Genomic DNA, 21,799 nt, shown 5'->3' with positions numbered 1-21,799 from the left:
AGTTTACAATTTGGGCCCGTTTTCTTATAAGTATTTTCTAAATGAGATCACACAATATTTGCTCTTTTGTTTCTGGCTTATTTTGCCTCACCAGATGTCCCACAGGTTCATTCCCAAGTTACATGCCTCACAACTTTGTTCCTCTATAGCAGCACAATATTCAATCATATGTATACACTATTATTCACCAATCTACTTCTCAGTGCTTCCTTCAGCCACCCCATTCATTGGGCATCATGTATAATGTCGAAAGTCAACAGTCCATTAACATTCTCAATTTTAGATAATTTTGTTCCCTGTGTATTCTTTGATGTTGATTGGAGTTTGGCAAAATGTAGCGATTAGTAACATCTTGCTGAAGCTTGCATAACAGTATTCTCCAGAATCAACTCTTTACTCTGTTAGAACTCTTTTAGCCACTGATCCCTTATTTGGTTATATTTCTTACCCCATTTTGGTCAGGGAGCATTGTTGATCCCACAGTTCCAGGGCCAGGCATATCCCTGGGAAGCATGTCCCATGTTGCCAGAGGGGCTCAGACCTCTGGACATAGGGTTTTAAAAACCAACCGACTTGGGTGGGCAGCGGTGGCTCAGTGGCAAAGTTCTTGCCTGCTGAGCCGGAGACCCAGGTTCGATTCCCAGTGTCTGCCCATGCAAAAATAAAAACAGAAAAAATACACAAAAAACCAGCTGACCCGCATAATACACCAGTTACTACTAGGCTAGAGTGATAATTCACTCTTACTTGAAAAATGAGGAATAACTCTGACTTATTTGTATTGTATATTTATAGCATACATACCACGAAAGCAGGCCTACCCAGCATTCCACCTTCTGACAGTTCCAATATCTATAGTAAGTAATGCTTTGTTCATTTTTAAACGGTTTTCTTCATAAATCATAGAATCCAAACTTAGTAAAACAATCAGTCGTTCCTGATATAATCACATAGCCATCCCTTCACTACCACAGTCTATATGAGGACATTTCCTTTTCTTTCACAAAAGAATCCCAAATCCCTCCCCCATATCTCCCACTTTTTGACACTTAGTTTTGGCATATTGCCTTAATTATATTCAGTGGACTATATTACAGTGTTACTGTTGACTATAGACACTAGTTTGCTTTGGCTGTATTTTTTCCCATAACCATCCTGTTTTCAACACCTCGCAATGTTGACATCCATTTTTTCTCTGTCATGCAAAAACATCCTTATATGTGTACGTTGAATTACCATCACTGCCTACTCTAGGCATTGCTAAATTAAACTGTCTCAGTCTTTTCTTTTGGTGTCATACCTGGTCCAAGCCCATCTTCCTCAACCATAGTCAGACTCAGCTTCATTCAGTGTAGTTATATTATTGTGCTACCATCAGATAGTAATATGCTATCCATTTCTGGATCTTTGCAATCAGTCCAGTAGCGTGTTCTGTACTCCTTCAGTACCCAGTGTCCAATCTCTACCCTCTTTTTTATCTCTTGACAACCTGTGTTAACTTTAACTCTCAAAGTTCACACATTAAAGTTAATATTAGTGAGCCTATACAATATTTGTCAGTTTGTTTCTATTTTCATTCAGCATAATGTTTTCAAGTTTCATCCACGTTATTACATGCTTCATGACTTTATTCTGTCTTACAGCTGGGTAGTATTCCATTATGTGTATATACCATATCTTGTTTAGCCACTTGTCCATTGATGGACATTTGGGCTGTTTCCATCTCTTGGCAATCATGAATGATGCCTTTATAAACATTGGTGAGCAAATGTCCATTTGTGTTCTTGCCTTCAGTTCCTCTGAATATATACCAAGTAATAGAATTGCTGGGTCAAACTGCCAAACTGCCTTCCAGATCACTTGTATCATTCTGCATGCATTCCCACCAACAGTGAATAAGTATGCCTCTTTTTCCACATTCTTTCCAGCCATTGGCATTTACTTTTTTTTTTATAATGGCCATCCTAGTAGGTGTAAGATGATATCTCATTGTGGTTTGATTTATAATTCCCTTATAGCCAGTGAAATTGAGCATCTTTTTATATGCCTTTTAACTTCTGAAGAGTGTCTGTTCATGTCTTTTACCCATTTTTTTTAATTGCGTTTGTCTTTTTTGTTAAGTTGTAGAATCTCTGTATATTCTAGCTATTAAATCCTTATCTGATATGTGGTTTCCAAATATTGTCTCCCATTGTGTAAGCTGCCTTTTTACTTTCCTGAAAAAGTCCTTTGATGCAAAAATTGTTTAATTTTGAGGAAACCCCATTTATCTGTTTCTTTTTTCTTTGCTTGCACTTTGGGTTAAGGTCTAGGCAGCTACCTCCTTTCACGTGATTTATAAGAAATTTCTGTACATTTTCTTCTAAAAATTTTATGGTCTTAGTTCTAATGTTTAGGTCTTTGGTCCATTTTGGGTTAATTTCTGTAGAGGGTGTGAGATATGGGTCCTCTTTCTGTCTTTTGCATATGGATATTCAGTTTTCCTAACACCATTTATTGAAGAGGCTGTTCTGTCCCAGTGGGTTGGTTTGACCACCTTATCAAAGATCATTTGTCCATAGATGAGAGTCAGTTTTTGATTATTCAATTTTGTTCCATATGTCCTCTCATATTTTTCCTTCTAGCTGCTCCAGAATATAGGAGGCTAGAGGCTTAAATATTTTTTTATCACAATCAACTTTTTTCTTTCTTTTTTTTTTTGTGAAAAATAACATCTATACAAAAAAGCTATACATTTCGAAGCACAGCACCACAATTAGTTGTAGAACATATTTCAGACTTTGACAAGGGTTATAATTTCACAATTTTAGGTTTTTACTTCTAGCTGCTCTAAAATACTGGAGACTAAAAGAGATCAATTTAATGATTCAGTATTCGTATTCATTTGTCAAATCCAATCTATGTTTAACTCTACCATCACCTTTGATCTTTCCATCCCTCTACAGTTTTTGCCTTTTCTCTCCCCTATTATTTATTTTTTAATCCTTATTTATTTATTTATTCTTACTCATCTGTTCATACCCTAAATAAAAGGAGCATCAGACTCAAGGTTCTCGCAATCACACAATCACATTGTAAAAAGCATATAGTTATACAGTCTTCTTCAAGAATCAAGGCTACTAGAACACAGTTGAATAATTTCAACGATTCAGGTACTCCCCTCCAGTCACTGCAGTACACCATAAACTAAAAAGGAGATATCTATATAATGAGTAAGAATAACCTCCAGGATAACCTCTTGACCCTGTTTGAAATCTCTCAGCCACTGAGGCTTTATTTTGTCTCATTTCTCTCTTCTCCCTTTGGGTCAAGAAGGCTTTCTCATTCCCATGATGTTGGATCGCAGCTCATCCCCGGGAGCCCTGTACCACATTGCCAGGGAGATTTACACCCTTGGGAGTCATGTCTCATGTAGGGGGAGGAAGGCAGTGATTCATCTGCCAAGTTGGCTTAGAGAGAGAGGACACATCTGAGCAACAAAAGAAGCTCTCCGGGGATGACTCTTAGGCATAATTATCAGTAGGCTTAGCCTCTCCTTTACAGGAATTAGCTTCATAGGGGCGAGTCCCAAGATTGAGTTCTCAGCCTATTGAATTAGTTGTCTCCACTGTGAGGATATCAAGAATTCCCCAGATGGGGAAGTTCAATATCTTCCTTTCTCCACAGTCCCCAGGGGGACATTGCAAATACTTTTTTATTCTCTGCCCAAAATACTTGGGATATATCAGGGCATCACACTAATCTATACAAACCTCAACAAGATCTCGCACCCTATTCAATATTTCATGTAATTATGGGATACAAGCATTTTTTTTTAAAATAAATTATTTTCAAACCCTTGTGTCAAGGACTGACTTTCAATAGATTGCAGTGAGGGAGCCGTACTACTACATATGGAACCCCAACTCAGAAGTAGGTCATTTAGGAATAGGATATGAGTACTTCAAATTATTTCAATTGTAAACACTTCAAGTGGTTGCTTCCATATTTCTAAATAGTGCACATACATATTTTTTATATTTTGCCAAGCTTTTACATTATCTTTTTTAAAAATGCACTTTATTTTTTAGAGTAGTTGTAGGTTTACAGAAAAATTACGCAGAAAATATAGAGTTCCAAATACTGCTCCACCCCCCAATTTTCCCTATTAACATTTTGCATTACTGTGGTACATTTGTACAATTGATGAACCAATATTATTAGAGTTATGGTATTAACTAGAGTCCACAGTTTATATTAAGGTTGAGTCTTTGTACTATCTAGTTCCATGGTTTCTTTTTTTGAAAATTTTATTGTGGTAATATATATCACGTAACATTTCCCATTTAACTGCTTTCAACTATCCAGCTATGTAATTACCATCATCACCATCTACTACCAAAAATTTTCCATCATCTTGAAAAGAAACTCTACCCATTAAGCAATAGCTCCCCATTTCCACCATTCCTAGTCCTGTCCTGGTATCCTATAATTTAGTTTTTATCTCTATGAATTTGTTTGAATTACAATATTCTACTGGTTGTATATAAATGAGATCATACAATATTTTTTCTTTTTGCATTTGACTTATTTTAATCAGCATTATGCTTCATTTTATGACTTCGTAATATTCCATTCTATGTATATACCACATTTTGTTTTTCCATTCATCCACTGATGGACAGTTGGATTGTTTCTACCTTTTGGCTATTGTGAATAATACTCCTATGAACAGTTGGTGTACAAATATCTGTTCAAGTCTCTAAATTCTTTTGGGATTGCTGTGTCATGTGGTAGTTCTATGTTTAACTTTTTGAGGAACTACTATGCATTCTTCAGTGGCTGTGCCATTTTATATACCCACCAGCAGTGCACAAGTGTTCCTGTTTAACTGCATCCTTGCCAACACTAATTTTTTTCCATTTTTTTTTTAATGATAGCTAATTCTAGTTGATGTGAAGTTATCTCATTGTGGTTTTTATTTGCATTTTCTAGTGGCTAATGATCTTGAGCTTCTTTTCTTGTGCTTTTTTGGCCATTTATATTTCTTCTTTGAAGAAATGTCTCTACAAGTCCTTTGCTGATTTAATAGTTGGGTTGTTTGTCTTTTTGTTGAATTCTAGTTTTTTGTGTATTCTGAATACAAAGTCCTTATCAGATGTATGGTTTTTAAATAGTTCCTCTCATTCTGTAGATCATCTTTTCACTTGATAGTGTCTTTTGATATGCAAACGTTTTCAATTTTGATGACGTCCAATTTTTATCTTTTTTTTTTCATTGCCAGTGCTTTCAGTATAAAGTCTAAGAAACCATTACCTAACACAGGGCCCTGAAGGTATTGCCCTATGTTTTTTTTCCTAAGGGTTTTATAGCTTTAGTTCTTATATTTGGGTTGTTGATCCATTTTGAGTTGATTTTTCCATATGATGAAGTAGAGTTCTAATTTCATTCTTTTGTAAGTGAATATCCAATATACCCAGCACTACTTGCTGAAGATTCTTCTTTCCTGATTGAGTGGACTTGGTTTCTTGTCAAAATCAGTTCACTATTAATGGTTCTACCATTTATTCAAAGAAGGCTGTTGGAACTTTGATTGGGATTATATTGAATCTGTAAATTGCTTTCGGTAGTATTAATATCTTAACAATGTTTAGTCTTCCAATCCATGAATACAGAATGTCTTTTCATTAATTTAGGTCTTTAATTTTTTTTCAGCAGTGTTTTGTAATTTTCCTTGTATAATTTCCATTTAGATGGAAATACTAGTGGTCAATGAGAGAGAGGGGTAAGTAAGGGTTATGGTATGTATGAGTTTTTTCTTTTTTCTTTTTCTGGAATGATGCAAATGTTCCAAAAAATTATCATGGTGATGAATACACAACTATGTGAAGATATTGTGAGCTACTGATTGTATACCATGTATAGACTGTATGCATGTAAAGATATGTCAATAAAATATTTTAAAAATATAAATAAAAAAAGCAGCAGACACAACTCACAAAAATTTCTATATATACTATATGCATGTACAGGCATTAAATTAAGATCTGGAGCCTATATAACAAACTGGAAGTAATGGTGATCTCTGAGATAGGCAAGTAAAATAATTAGGGACAAGAGCTGTGGGCATTCCAAAGTATATTTTTTCTTCCCCAAAGTATATTTTTTCTTCGTATTGTTTTAGTTTTTATTACATGTAGAAAGTATGCAGTATTATGTCCGGCAAGTTCCAATTGCTTCAGCACTTTCAGACTGTGATCTGTGGTCATTGTACTGAGCCTTACTTCCTTGTGCTGCAGTGGGGAAATTGTCTGCAGACAGAGAGCTTGGGTGAAGGTGAAACTTACCTTGTGTACTTCCCTTTTCTCGGAATCACAGTCTCCACTATTATTTGATGTCTGAAAATAGATGCTGCATATGTTTTGTCTAGTTTTGTAGTTGTTGACAGCAAAAGAGGAAGTTCAGAGTATCAGTTAGTCTTTCAGGGCTGGATGCAGAGGTCTCATTCAATTTTAGATATGATAACAGAAGCTCACAGTTTCATCCGCTAAATGAAACAGTATGGAAAATATAAGAAAACTTTATAAATACATTGGGTGTTAGGACTAATTGCATATTTTCGGAAGTTGCTGACAATGAGAAAATACTATTTATTTCAACCTTTGTTAGCATTTCTTTATACAATCAAACAATTTCCTAAATAGGAATAAGGTCTTGATTATTTATTTTTTACATATGCTTGTTTTATTCATAATTTGTCATGTACTGAGATACCAAAGAATTTCTAGTGATGGTTGAATTTAACAAAAATTTTTAACCTCGTCTTAAAACATCCATTGCACAGTTTTCATAAAGGTCTATTTCATTATTGGTGGATAGTGCATTTAACACTTCAATGCGCTTAAATAATGTATAGGTGATGGCATGACTTCAGCATTGGTAACTAGATCAGCTAACAAGTAACTCTAAATATTTAAAATACAGCTCTTGATTAGATCATCCTTTGATTTGATCATCTTCTTGGGGGGAAAAAGCCTGCTGATCACAGTGTGTTCTAGTTTGCTAGCTGCCGGAATGCAATATACCAGAAATGGAATGGCTTTTAAAAGGGAGAATTTAATGAGTTGCTAGTTTACAGTTCTAAGGCCGAGAAAATGTCCCAATTAAAACAAGTCTATGGAAATGTTCAATCTAAGGCATCCATCCAGGGAACGATTCCTTGGTTCAAGAAGGCTAATGAAGTGCAGGGTTTCTCTCTCAAGTGAGAAGGCATATGGCGAACACAGTCAGAGTTTCTCTCTCAGCTGGAAGGGCACATGGCGAACACGACATCATCTGTTAGCTTTCTCTCCTGGCTGCCTGTTTCATGAAGCTCCCCGGAAGGTGTTTTCCCTCTTCATCTCCAAAGGTCGCTGGCTTATGGGCTCCCTGCTTCTCGTGGCTATGTTCTTCTCTGCTGTCTCTGAATCTCTCATTCTCCAAAATGTTTCCTCTTCTATAGGACTTCAGAAACTAATCAAGACCCACCCAAATGGGTGAAGACATGTCATCACCTAATCCAGTTTAACAACCACTCTTGATTGGTTACATCTCCAGGGGGATGATCTAATTACATACAGTATTGAATAGGGATTATTCTGCCTTTACGGAATGGGATCTTGATTATAACATGGCTTTTCTAGGGGACATACTTCCTTTCAAACCAGCACACAGTGGAAATATATTAAGGCCAAATCTGATATTCGTTCTTAGAGGTTTCTTCACATCAGACCTCAGAGTCTGAACATAGTCCACTCCAGTTAAACTACAGTTGTTGACTTTTGCAGAAATGAGAGCAGTGGGATTCAACTGTTACTTAGCTGCCCAAACAAGTGCATTTGGTACCTGATCCATGCAAGGTTTACTGATATCAGGATCTTCACATACTTTCTAATAAATTGAACCTTCAAATTCTGTCCCATCATTGACATTAGTGTGAAGCCAGCTGGAAGTCTTTAGTCTGGTAGCATACTGCAAAGTTGTTTCTTGTCAGCTTTGATTTGGCTCTGTCAAAGTTCATTTGGTAACTGGTGAGCCAGCCCTGATAACCAGAGATGACTGAGCCATGGATTTCAGGTCCAGCAGAATAAAAATAAATATCGCAACCAAGGTTTAAATACTCCTTGTTGTAAGAAGACATGATTTTACCATGTTTCTTTCCTGTGTTTGTTGAGAAGGTGATATCAAATGTCAGTTTCAAACCTTGAAAAATCTGGTCTTTCATTGCCATTTCTATTCCCAGAGTGTTATCTGTGTTCTGTTTTTCTGTGAAAGTGAGACCATGCTCACACCATTTGTATTTGGTCTTCAAGGTCCTGGTAACTTGACCATCTCTGTATTAGATAAACCAGATGTTGGGAATTCCACACCACTGCATGACTTTGTTTTCACATCCAGTTTCACCAATCCAAACTCAGATTCTTTGCTGAAATTATCTCTAGCAGCGTTGCCAAGGTCAGCATGTGTTGGAGGAATACGCATTGGCTGCTGCAGCTCTACCCATAGGTCGCCATGGTGAGGCCATGGGAAGGGATGATCTGGTTGTCTCTTGATGGGGGCGGTGTCTGCTGTTCCATTTGTAGCTGAACCCTTAGGCTTGCACAAGGTAGAGCTGTCAAAAAGTCCTTGATATTGATCCTATTTTCTTTACTAGTGACTTTCTTTTAAAAGTCAAAACTCCTTTAGTTGCAAGGAACAGGAAACCCTTCAAATTGTTTAAACAGAAGTGGGGAAATTATTGAAGGCAAGGCTGCAGATTTACTGCAGCATTGAGATGTGTTTGGCTGAAATTCCTAGAGGAGAAGAAGAATGAGGCAGACTCCTCCAAAAACCTTGAAAATTTTTTTGAACTTTAATGCTTTCATCTGTATATTAGAAAATTTAATACCTGTTTAAAAATCCGCCTTGTCTGGTTGATGCCCGCCAACATCTTTTAACCTTGTAAAGTTACATTTATTCTTTAAGGTCTAGTTCAAAGGTTACTCACATAGGAATTGTTTTCCTTGCAGGGTAACAGTGATGAAGAATATCAGTTCTGCGCTCCATTACCATACTTCGTTAATGCATAGTAAATATTTGAATAAATGAAGAGCAAATGAGAATGTATTTTTAAAAAGAATTTGAAAATCATTAAGTGTATAAACATGTGGAAGATATCATTAATGTAGTTTTATTAAATTCCAAAATTATCCCTTTTTTGCTTTTAGATTGATAACATTATATTGACTTATTGGAATGTTCTGAGTATTTACTTTTAATTGAGATGATTTTAAATTAGGAGGTCTAGGTTGGTGAATAAAGATTGGTTTATGAAACTGAATAAAATCTTTTCCTTTTTTTTTAAAGAAGTAAATGCCTGATTTATTTTCGTTGTTTTACTTTTGTGATATCTTTAGTATTAAAATATACATATAAAGGGTAATTGTTAGTTTAATAGTTTACTCTGGTTTGATTTCAGTGGGCATCAACAAATAGCAATAATTTATTGCTTAAACTTTTCTATCTTACCTAGTTTTCCAAACATGTTTTTAAATTATCTTGGTTAACTAATTTTCTTTTCTTAATATTCTAGCTCTCCATCAATATCATATCAGCTTACATCATTGGCCAGAAAATTTTGAGGACATGTTTTGCTGAAGAGAAAACTGAGGGGAAAAAAATCATTTTACGAATGGGATGAACACGCAGCAGTTAATTGACTACCTTCCGCAATTTGAATGTTAACATTGCCCACCTGGTACAGTTACCTAGTGATGTACCTGTTCCCACAATACCCTGTTTCAGTGAGCTTGTCTTGATTAAAGAATCCAAAGTGGAGTACCGCAAACTTGATATGGATAATAAAAAGAAAGACAAGGACAAATCAGATGATAGAATGGCACGACCTAGTGGTCGATCAGGGCACAACACTCGAGGAACGGGGTCATCATCTTCTGGAGTTTTAATGGTTGGACCTAACTTTAGAGTTGGAAAAAAAATTGGATGTGGTAATTTTGGAGAATTACGATTAGGTAAGACTATTATTATGTTTATTCCGTTATGTTAGAAACTTTTTTTTTTAATGGAAGATTCTTTTTAATGAAAATGGTGTAGCTATTTAAATTTGTCTACTTGCTTAGTTGTAGTGATTTTAACAAATAAAGATGTTGGAAATTTCTTATGTATTTGTATTTTCATTTGTAAGAAATTCCCTAGTATAGGAATGTCTCCCTACTTGAGATTAACCAACCAGAACCTGAAAAAAATAAGAAAGTAAATTAAAAAGTTCAAACAGACTGAAATATCTTCCAGAAATCTGTTTACTCCATTTAAGCAGTATATGATTTAGGAATAATAATTAGGCAATTTTTTTTCATATTTGAAAGCATTTAGTAACTGATCACTTTAGGACCATGTGTATGACTTTAATCTGATAATATTCTAAAACTATAAAATTGATTAAATTAACCCCCTTTCCCATATGCCTAGAATGGGGCTTAGGAATCTAAATTTTTTTTAATGAAGGGACCTGGACTCAGGTTATTCTTATAACTAGGCAAATTTGGAAGACAATGGAAGTTCAGCCAATATATTTAAGGCAGTTGAAACTTGGAGAGGGAAAGTTACCTGACAAATGTCATACACCAATTCAGTGATAGACTCAGGGCCTCCTAGTGTGGAGATGTACCAGTCTCCCTTTAATGGGGTTAGCATTAAAGCATGTTGTGAGCTCTGGCCAAAGTACCATGAAAAGTGTGAACTTCAGAAGTAAAAAGAATAAAACTTGGCTTTACAATTTTCCTTAGATCCATCCGTGATGTTAGAAATAAACCAATTTTGTGTTTATCTACTCAATACTTCTTTTCATCTTGGAAAATACTCTAATTTGTAGTCACTCCTTCATTTTATTAGTATTGTGTGGTTAATATACACAAGAAGAAAGAAGAAAGAATGCCAGTAAAAGCAATAATATACTTTGTATATAGCTGTAACATGATGTGGCTGGCAGACTCTTGCATTTAGCAGGAAGTCAAATATTTGAATGGGTGAATGTTATGCATTTTTGTTTTTTGAAAGATTGATACTTTGACATTCTTAAACCATTTCTGACATTAAAGTTAGAGAAATCAGATTATTTACTTGTCTACCCTGGGGCAGTATCCATACGCACATGCACACATCCATCCTTCCTTCCTTCCTTCCTTCCTCCCTCCCTCCCTCCCTCCCTCCCTCCCTCCCCTACCTATCTACCTACGTACCTAACCTACCTACCTACCTAATATTTCATGTCCATCATGTACCGAGCATGATTAGGCACTGGTAATATACTGCAAAAATATAAAAATGATCCCTGCTGTCATGGAACGTATAAGTCACTTAACCACTTGGGCCTCTATTTCCTCAGCTTAGGTTATTGTGAAAACTAATTTGGATGGTAATGTAAAAGTACTAGCACTGGGTTGGCCATGGTGGCTCAGCAGGCAGAGTTCTCGCCTGTCATGCAGAGACATGGGTTGGATTCCTGGTGCCTGCCCATGCCAGAAAAAAAAAAAGGATTAGCACTATGCAAACATATTTTAGGAAAACATTGATTGTTCTATTCCTTTAAAAGATTCTGTCAAGAAATTTGTTCTTTTTTAAAAATTAATATTATGGCATGTTGTTTACATTTATTTTTTATTATATTTATTTTTATTTGAATTTATGTAAATCAGCTCTGCACTCTGCAACCATATATTGTTATATGCATTTATTTGTACTGTATATTTTGGCCATTTTATTCAAACTGGTTTCTTATAATTCTCAAAGTAAATACATTGCAATCTCTGAATAAGGAGGAGGAGGAAAAAGATGACTAGCTTAGCTATCTGCCTGTCTATTTTTCTGCCTAATCTCTTTATGGGAGTGTGGTGTATATACATGTAGTATATATTTATTTAAATCAATGTATTACATTTTTATATGTGTGTTTTATATACATATATAATATGTTTATATGTATTTATAGATATATAATGTGTTTTGTGTGTGTATATATATATGTAGAGCTAATTGAGTCATTTTATTCCTCTTCCTCTTATTCTTAAACTAATAAAAATAAATAAAATAATAAAAAAGGGGCATTTTACTGCTTTTTGAAGGCCTCACCTGGTTTCTCTGTTTAGAAAAAGTTGTAAACAATCATTTGTTCTATGTTTGGATAAACAAATGTAAATGTTAAAAGCTGGTTTGGATCTTTAAGTACTTTTCTAAACCAACACCTTGAATATTTGATTCCTAGTACTAAACTTGTGGCTTGTTTTGGATAAGAAAGAGTATAAGGTGTATATATATTATGGGTATGTGATTTTTTTCAGTAACTTTGTTCACATTTTGGACTAGTCAATTCTTTGTTTTTCCTTTTCTTTCTTTTATTTTTGAATAAGACTGTCCCACACATTGCAGAGGTGTTTAGAACTTCAGACCCCTTGGGCATTAATAGGTGTTGTGCTCCTGCACTCCTCTACACAATCCAAAGTGCCCCCTTCCCATTTTAAATACCCCAGGAAGAGATAGTATTACCCAACATTGAAACCAACCACTCTTATAGGTAATTAGGAAAAAGATTGACCATGAGAGTTCTTAAAATTTTTAAATAATAATGTGAAATTATATTTAAACAAATGCACTATTTACTGTCATTTTTATCTGTTTTCCTTTTTTGTGTGTGTGTGTGCTGTTTGGTGGAGGTCACATTTCATTCTTTTCCCATGTGACTGTCCTGTTGTCGCAGCACCATTTGTAGAAGTATTTTTTGAGGGGGAGTGCATGGGCTGAGAACCAAACCCTGGTATCCCACCTGCAGGCAAGAATTCTACCACTGAACTACCCTTGTACCCCACATATTCCTTTTTATATTATAAAATGATGCATTGGTGTATTTGTGGTTTTATTTTATCTTTATATGTTCATGGTAAGGCTCATTCTGCATGTTGGTAAAAATGTACTTCTAGTTTATATAATCATGTGAAACTCTTACAAATGTTTTCAGCATGGACTGAATAAAACCAAGCATAGTTAGCTAAAATAGGGAGTGTTATTTATTGCTTTATGAATTACCTTATCTGAAATAAGATGATATCTTAATATATGACAATTAAATATAACACAGGAGTTATGAAAAACTTCTCTTACTTTTGTCCTCTTCCTATTTTTATATAGCTCGCAACCTTCCTTATATTATTGCTTATATTTGAGAATTGTTTAGTTCAACATTCTACAAGCCTTACGATATATATCAAATAAATATTCAGATTGGTTTATGAACATTTTTAAGTTTATGAATTTTCTGTTTCTAATTGAAGCAAATACCACTTAGCTGAAAAGTTCAATAACTAAGGAATAGGCTAGTACTATAACAAAGAGATCCCAAGATATAGTGGTATTGATCAAAATAGTTTATTGTTCTTTCATATAACACAGACCAGAGAGAGAGAATCTAAGGCTGTCAGGGTACCACTGCATCCTCAAAATATGGGTCAAATCTCTGTGTCCAAGAGATTTCTCTAATTGTTCCTGTCTTCCAGCCAGCAAGAAGAAAAAGGGCCAAGAGAGCTCTGGCCAACTGAAAGCCAACTGAAGCATTACTTTTAGGAGTATTTGCTGTATTTTGGTTGTATAGTATGTGTATTTAAACAAACTCCTTATCCTGTAACTTTTCTTTGAGTACTTGTGAGTAATCATCATAAACAGAATAGTTATGAGTAGATTTTACTTTCTTGAAGAAACACAAATTCCATGTTAGATCTCAAAACCAAAATTGCTCCTTTCTTAATTAGATACCAGTTCCTCAAGATTAAGCTCTTTGTTGTATCATTACATTATTCACTATACTCCTACTTGAGGAAGCCTAAAATTTCATATATAATGCAGTCTTGAAAATGTGTGTTATATCTAAATGTTGTACTATTTATTGACTAAAACTATGAAGTATTCTATAATTTTTTTGTTTTTGGTATTTATACATGATTTGCTGACAACTTGATTATAGCTTTGGTTCCACCACTTCTGGTACTTCTTTTGAATTCTATCTTTGTACCAACTATATGAATTTATGAGACTTATACTTAGCATTAGTATTAATGCTTGCTTTTTTTCCCTACTCATTTTTATAAAGTGTCAAAATTCGGGCGGGCCACGGTGGCTCATCAGGCAAGAATGCTTGCCTGCCATGCCAGAGGACTCAGGTTCGATTCCTGGTGCCTGCCCATGTTAAAAAAAAAAAAAAAAAAAAAAAAGTCAAAATTCAGAAAGTTTTTATATTTGTGTGAGTAAACACTACTGTACAAAGATGGCAACAGATCCAAGACTGAAATGTTGCCTGAAAGTTATACTGCCATTCATCAGCTGCTGTATAAAAAGAGGATGGAGGTATTATGCTGGAAAATCACGTGTCAAAGTTGACAATCGCCTGTTCAGTGTCCCATAGTCAATGCAACAAGGGCCAGTTACTTTCATAGCTTAAAAGAAAAAACAAACTGTTATTATTCTATTTCCCTCATTATAATCATACTTACTGAAAAGGTATTGGAAATTCAGAAATCATATGTGGCTCTATATCTTTTTTTTCATTCTTTTTGATGTACTTGGAAAGATATACATAAGTTTAATTTATATGAAAACTTGACTTCATGTACTTACTGCTTTCAAAATGCTCCATATTACACTTGAACTATAGATACTGACCCATTAGAATTTTCTAAATTATTTTCAATTTGTCAGTGCCAAGGATCAATATAATATTTTACGTGTTAGTCATATTAAATCTCTATTCTGGTTTGTCATTTAATGCTTTTTTTTTTTAAATAAAATAGATTGTTTTCAGCATACAGAAATGTAAAATATTTTATAAAATCAAATCTGTATAGAATCTTCTTCTTGATCTTTGTGTCTTCTTTTACATTCATAAAGGACTCTGTTATGTTGGGTTGTATATTTTCTCTTGTTTTACAACTTATATTTAACTCTTTAAAATATCTGGAATTTAATTCAGTAGTGATGAAGCACCCTTCTTCCCTTGATGTAGTTAATTGGTTTGTTAGAACCTATTATTGAACAAATACTTTTCTTATTTTATTTTTCATATATTCCAGGTTTTTCTATATATTTGATCTATTTGCTCCATTAAATATGAGCCCTATTATGACTATATCCCATAGTAATGAAGGATTAAAATGAGTTTATTAGAATTTAAAATGAGGTAATTAGTAATTAAGGAGAAGAATTTTGTATTTCTGAATTTATATAGGCATTCTGGTTTTGAAATTTAGTTAGCATGCATTTGGTATTATTTTCCAAATTGTGTACATTATTTAAACAAAATCAGTCTTTCCATTTTAATAAGTGGGATTAAGTATTTACTAGTATCATTTCCTTCTCTGAACTCACATTAAATTACTAAATAGATCATTGAGTTAATAATAAATGTAAATGCTTCTTTGTCATTCATTGAGTTTTTGCTTAATTGTTGAAAGCAAAAGCCTATGCTTCATATTTTGCTTTCTTTTGGAGGGGAGAGTATAGTTTTGTATATCTGTAAAAGCTAATTACTTGCAGAATCTGATATTCTTTATTTCTTTTTCAAGGTAAAAATTTATACACAAATGAATATGTGGCAATTAAGCTGGTAAGTTCACATTTCTTATTTTTCCTCAATTATTTTCTTGTTACTTCCTTAAATAGTAACATATTTAAACTATATTTTTGTTTTCATATCATTTATAGCTTGGGTGTTTATTTGAAAATAAATGTGACATGAATAGCTGATCTTTTGTTATTAAGCTCATAATGTCAGAATGCCCCTCAAGTTTATGATAATATAAGGACCTTTGTGTTTTTTATGCCATAAAAACTCAATCTCTTTACTTTAGCAACATTGTAGCATGAATTTAAAAATTAGAAAACATGATTCCTCTTTCTAATCCAAACATTTGGACAAAATAAAAACATGCTTAGTATTCAGATTACCTTCCTTAAAAACAAATTTTAAGATAGCTTATCAAATCTCTTTTTCTGTTACTATTTTATATATGATAAAGCTGGCTATTGCTTGAGATTCAAGGTCTACCCTTGATGTGGGTAGAGGATAGGAGCAAAAGTAAACTTCCATGGGACCATTCTAGAGTGCTACATGTGTTCACTGCAACAACTACAAGTCCAAGAGATCTCTTTCTGAAGAGATGGGATCTGGTAATTATTTCCCTAAGACGAATCTTTCTTTATTCTGATAAAGCTGTTCTATCTGGTTTGCCGGTCAAGTTTCCTTGACGGTAAATAAAGCCTGGATTTCCCATTTTGCCTGCTTTTCTCAATTTTGTCCCTACCGATATAACCTCTGTTAGAGTAATATAAGGTTAATCTATAAGGAGAGACTTACCTTTAAATACTAGTTAACCCATTGAAGGAAAAGGCAAATAGAAGGAAATAGAAAAACTTCCATGAGGACATGGAAAAACCACATTCCATTTTTTTTTTAATTACATACTTTTTTTGTTTATAATTACTATTGTATAAGTACAATGAAGAAAGAGTACAGGCTACTAGCCAAGAGACTGAAACCCATTATATGACAATTTCAGCAGAAGTGGTTGTGGTTTTGGGGGAGGTTGTTTTTTTTAAATATTTTTATTGACAACTCTGCACACGTACAGTCCATACATGGTGTACAATCAATGGCTCACAAATACAGCACATAGTTGTGTATTCATCACCGTGATCATTTTTTAGAACTTTTGTATCATGCCAGAAAAAGAAATAAAAAGGAAAAACTCATAATCCCATACCCCTTAATGTTATTGTGAGTGTAGACCAAGTTTCATTGCAACAAATGTTTATTTTTACTGGGAAATAAAAATGTATAGTAGGGTTATGGTCCCACAATGAAAAATTGATGGCTGACTTAAGGCTTCAGCCTGGCATTTACCTAGGTGCGTTCACTGTGGTTTTAAGATCTGGTCCTTCTATGACACAAAATTTGCTTAGGTCATTTTATCAAGATTGTCATTGTTTCTCAGAGGTGGATGCACAGTATTATCAATCGCTTCAAGATGGCAAAGGGTTTTAAATTTATAATAAGATAGTTTACTATGTTGTTTAGTTTTGTAAGCTGCTGAATGCAATATACCAGAAATGGAATGACTTTTAAAAAAGGGAATTTATTAAATTGCAAGTTTACGGTTCTAAGGCTGTGAAAATGTCCAAATTAAGGCATCCGGAGAGATACCTTAACTCCAAAGAAAGGGCCGATGAACTTTGGGGTTTCTCTCTAAGCTGTGAGGGCATGTGGCAATATCTGCTGACTTTCTTTCCTCATTTCATAAGGCTTCCCCGGGGGTATTTTCCTTCTGCATCTCCAAAGGTCTCTGGCTACGTGGGCTCTGTCGGCACTCTGAGCTTTTTCCAAAATGGTTCCCTCTTAAAGGGCTCCAATAAGCAACCTCACCTTGAATGGGTAAAGACACCTCTCCATGGAAACCATCTAATCAAAAGTTACCACCCACAATTGGATGGGTCACATCTCCATGGAAACAATCAAAATGACCCCACCCAGCAATATTGAATGAGGATTAAAGAGCATGGCTTTTTTGGGGTATGCAGTTGTTTCAAACTGGCACATTCTACTGTTTGGACCCTCAAAAGACCTGTTCATTCTAAATGCAAAGTACATTCATTCCATCATAATATCACAAAGCCTTAAACCATTTCAGTAAAAATACAATTACAGTACAAGTCAGAAACAGTACAAAATCTCAACAAGGTCAGCTACAGGCATGTTCTGTTCTAAGGCAAAATTCTCTGGCTCTGGACCTGTAAAACTCAGAAGTTTATTTGCTGCCAGTATAAAAAGGCGAAACAGTCATAGGATAGATGTTCCCATTGCCATAGGGAGAAATTGGAAGGAACACAGGAGTAAACCAGACCCAAACAGTTCGGAAAGCCTGCGGGGCAAACTCCATTAGATTTCAAAGACTGAGAGTCATTTGTCCAGGGGGCTTTAGGAAGTCCCACCTCTTCCAAGTGTGTATACAGCAGCGTGGCTCTCTGCAAATGCTAGGGTGAGAATTGCAACCTTGAAGAACATTGGGGTGACCAACTTTTTCTTGGCTTCACCCTCTCCAAGCACCGAGCTCTTTGTGGTCTCCGGGCACATGCGTAACCCCCATGGAAAAATGTGGTGGCAGCAAGGCTCCCCACAATCCTCAAGAATTGTGCTCCACCCTCCCCTCTGAGGCCTGGGGCACTGAAACTCCTGCCCTCTGCCTTCGGGGCAAACTCACCCTCTCCAAGTGCATGGGTGGGTCTGCTCTCCTGGCCTGAGGTTTCTTGGCTTCAGACCTTAGCTTCCATGGTTCTGCCTTTAAAGTTATTTTTCCTTTAATTTGTCCCTTTTGGGACAGACTGGCAGTGATTCTGTTTTTTCAGATTCTACAGCACTCTTGTTGTAGGCAGGGATCATAGCCATCGGAAAATAGGAGTTTCCACAAATCCTTCCTGGATAACTCCATCTCCAGTCCTGGCTTTTTGTGAAATGGCTGACTGGTTCTGTGTTTGGTTAAATCTGTACATGGGGCACTATTCTCTGGGGTCTCCCTTTCTGGAAGCCCAGAATTTTCCAGACCATCAATTTCTGGTTTCTTTGTACTCAAGAGTTCAGTTCTCAGCTTACCTCTTTCCTGTACCATTTCACTATATGCTGCAAGGAGAAACCAGGCTTCACTTTCCACATTTAATTTGGAAAGCTCTTCAGCTAAGTGTCCCAGCTCGTGGTTTCTAAAATCTGCCTTCCATCTAAAACCAGCTTTCACTTTTGCCAGATTCTTTGCCACTTTTAAACAAGGATTGCCTTCCTTCCAGTTTGCAATTACACGTGCATCATTTCAATCTAAGGCCTTATCTGAAGTATCTTTGGAGTCCACATTTCTACCAACAGTCTCTTTAGAGCACTCTAGGCCCTTTCTGTCATCCAGGTCCTCACAACTCTTCCGGAGTCTTCCCCGTATCCATTTAAAAAGCTTTTCAGCATTTTTGGTATTTGCAAATTGCGGCAACATCCCACTTCTCCAGTACCACAATCTGTTTTAGTTTGATAAGCTGCTGGGATGCAATATACCAGAAATGGAGTGGCTTTTAAAAAGGGAATTTATTAAGTTGCAAGTTTACAGTTCTAAGGCTGTGAAAATGTCCAAATTAAGGCATCCAGAGAAAGATACCTTAACTCCAAAGCAAGGGCCGATGAACTTTGGGGTTTCTCTCTCAGCTGGGAGGGCACATGGTGAGGTCTACTAGCTTTCTCTTCTCATTTCATAAGGCTTTTTCCGGCGTGTTTTCCTTCTGCATCTCTAAAGGTCTCTGGCTATATGTGCTCTGTCAGCACTCTGAGCTTTTTCCAAAATGGTTCTCTCCTTTCCAAAATGGTAAGCAACCCCACCTGGAATGGGTGGGGACACATCTCCATGGAAACCATCTAATAAAAAATTACCACCTACAATTGGATGAGTCCTGTCTCCCTGGAAACAAAAAAGATCCCATCTAGCAGTACTGAATGAGAATTAAAGAGCATGGCTTTTCTGGGTTACACGACAGTTTCAAACTGGCACACTGTGTTTTCTTTCTATAGGCTGATCTACATGGCAAGACAAATTACAAGATTCATTTGTGAGCATGGAATTAGGTCAAGGGGACTTAGTTGGTATGAATTTTAATAGAGAGACCTGGGATGCAGGGTAGGATTTGAATGGGCTTTGCTGACTTTACTCCTTTGAAATTCTTCCTTTTCTCATGTTCTAGGCTAGTGGTCTTGGATCTTGACATTATGGGCGTTGGGGCTGAGGGTGGTACACAAGCATAGAGGTTTGAAAAAGTCCATATCCTGTGTTATTGATGCAGCAGCCTCTGGTGAGCAGCTCCAGTCATGGAAGCATGTCTTAACATGTGAATATTTATCTGATATCTGAAGGCAAATAAACCATTATGTCAAGGCAAGACCCACTGCTTAGGCTGACCATTCCTTATCTGTTTCAGTCATTAACTGGTGACACTTAGATCCTTTTTTATTTTCAGATTTGGAACTTGTTTATTCTGTCCATACACTGACGCCTTCATTTTAAATATGTCTCATCTTTTAGCCTTCATATGTATATGTACATATATCACTTATTTTAGTTTCTTTGTGCCATATCACTCTATCTTCTTAATTCTTTTTCTTTTTCTTTTAGTTTAGACATTATTCCTCTGCTCTGATTTGCCATTTCTAAAGGCCAACAATCAACATTACTTTTAATAATTTTGGTAGTTCTAGTGTTCTTTGAGGGAACTTGGAATATTTTTGGGTCTTTGTCCTGAGCATTTTGAGATTGAAGTGTGGTAATGTTCTCCTAAAAATGTATATTGAAAGGACTGAAAAAATTTCACAGGAACTGTGTTGTACCTTAATTTGGTACCTGTATTGTCATTTCCTTACAAATGTTTTTGTTTGTATCTATTGTATCTCTTTTTTTTAAATTTTAATTTGTGTTTATTTATTTATTTATTTATTTTTTATTAACGGAAAGAAAGAAAAAAAGAAATTAACACAACATTTAGAAATCATACCGTTCTACATATGCAGTCAGTAATTCTTAACATCATCACATAGATGCATGATCATCGTTTCTTAGTACATTTGCATCGGTTTAGAGGAACTAGCAACACAACAGAAAAAGATATAAAATGTTAATATAGAGAAAAGAAATAAAAGTAGTAATAATAGTAAAAAACAACAACAACAAAAACCCTATAGCTCAGATGCAGCTTCATTCAGTGTTTTAACATGATTACTTTACAATTAGGTATTATTGTGCTGTCCATTTTTGAGTTTTTGTATCTAGTCCTGTTGCACAGTCTGTATCCCTTCCGCTCCAATTACCCATTATCTTACCCTGTTTCTAACTCCTGCTGGACTCTGTTACCAATGACATATTTCAAGTTTATTCTCGAATGTCCGTTCACATCAGTGGGACCATACAGTATTTGTCCTTTAGTTTTTGGCTGGACTCACTCAGCATAATATTCTCTAGGTCCATCCATGTTATTACATGCTTCATAAGTTTATCTTGTCTTAAAGCTGCATAATATTCCATCGTATGTATATACCACAGTTTATTTAGCCATTCTTCTGTTGATGGACATTTTGGCTGTTTCCATCTCTTTGGAATTGTAAATAACGCTGCTATAAACATTGGTGTGCAAATGTCCATTTGTATCTTTGCCCTTAAGTCCTTTGAGTAGATACCTAGCAATGGTATTGCTGGGTCGTATGGCAATTCTATATTCAGCTTTTTGAGGAACGACCAAACTGCCTTCCACAGTGGTTGCACCATTTGACATTCCCACCAACAGTGGATAAGTGTGCCTCTTTCTCCGCATCCTCTCCAGCACTTGTCATTTTTTGTTTTGTTGATAATGGCCATTCTGGTGGGTGTGAGATGATATCTCATTGTGGTTTTGATTTGCATTTCTCTAATGGCCAGGGACATTGAGCATCTCTTCATGTGCCTCTTGACCATCTGTATTTCCTCTTTTGGTAGGTGTCTGTTCAAGTCTTTTTCCCATTTTGTAATTGGGTTGGCTGTCTTTTTGTTGTTGAGTTGAACAATCTCTTTATAAATTCTGGATACTAGACCTTTATCTGAAATGTCATTTCCAAATATTATCTCCCATTGTGTAGGCTGTCTTTCTACTTTCTTGATGAAGTTCTTTGATGCACAAAAGTGTTTAATTTTGAGGA

General features: G+C 35.5%; 1 protein-coding gene and 1 pseudogene across 13 annotated transcripts in view; one reads left to right on the top strand and one right to left on the bottom strand.

Annotated features, from left to right (window-relative positions):
- The window catches only part of CSNK1G3 (casein kinase 1 gamma 3), a 111,394-nt gene that overhangs the window by 24,431 nt on the left and 65,164 nt on the right, over nt 1–21,799 (top strand). For all 13 annotated transcript variants that reach the window (XM_077138795.1, XM_077138798.1, XM_077138796.1 and 10 more), the window contains exons 2-3: nt 9,590–10,028; nt 15,621–15,661. In XM_077138795.1, coding sequence (XP_076994910.1) covers nt 9,851–10,028; nt 15,621–15,661 — 219 coding nt within the window. In that variant the 5' untranslated portion in view covers nt 9,590–9,850. The remainder of the gene's footprint in view (nt 1–9,589; nt 10,029–15,620; nt 15,662–21,799) is intronic.
- Nucleotides 7,949–8,499, bottom strand: LOC143665805 (non-selective voltage-gated ion channel VDAC2 pseudogene; annotated as a pseudogene).

This window comes from Tamandua tetradactyla, chromosome 21, assembly GCF_023851605.1.
Source record: "Tamandua tetradactyla isolate mTamTet1 chromosome 21, mTamTet1.pri, whole genome shotgun sequence".
NCBI classification, from domain to species: domain Eukaryota; kingdom Metazoa; phylum Chordata; class Mammalia; order Pilosa; family Myrmecophagidae; genus Tamandua; species Tamandua tetradactyla.
This window is presented reverse-complemented; position numbering and strand designations above follow the sequence as displayed.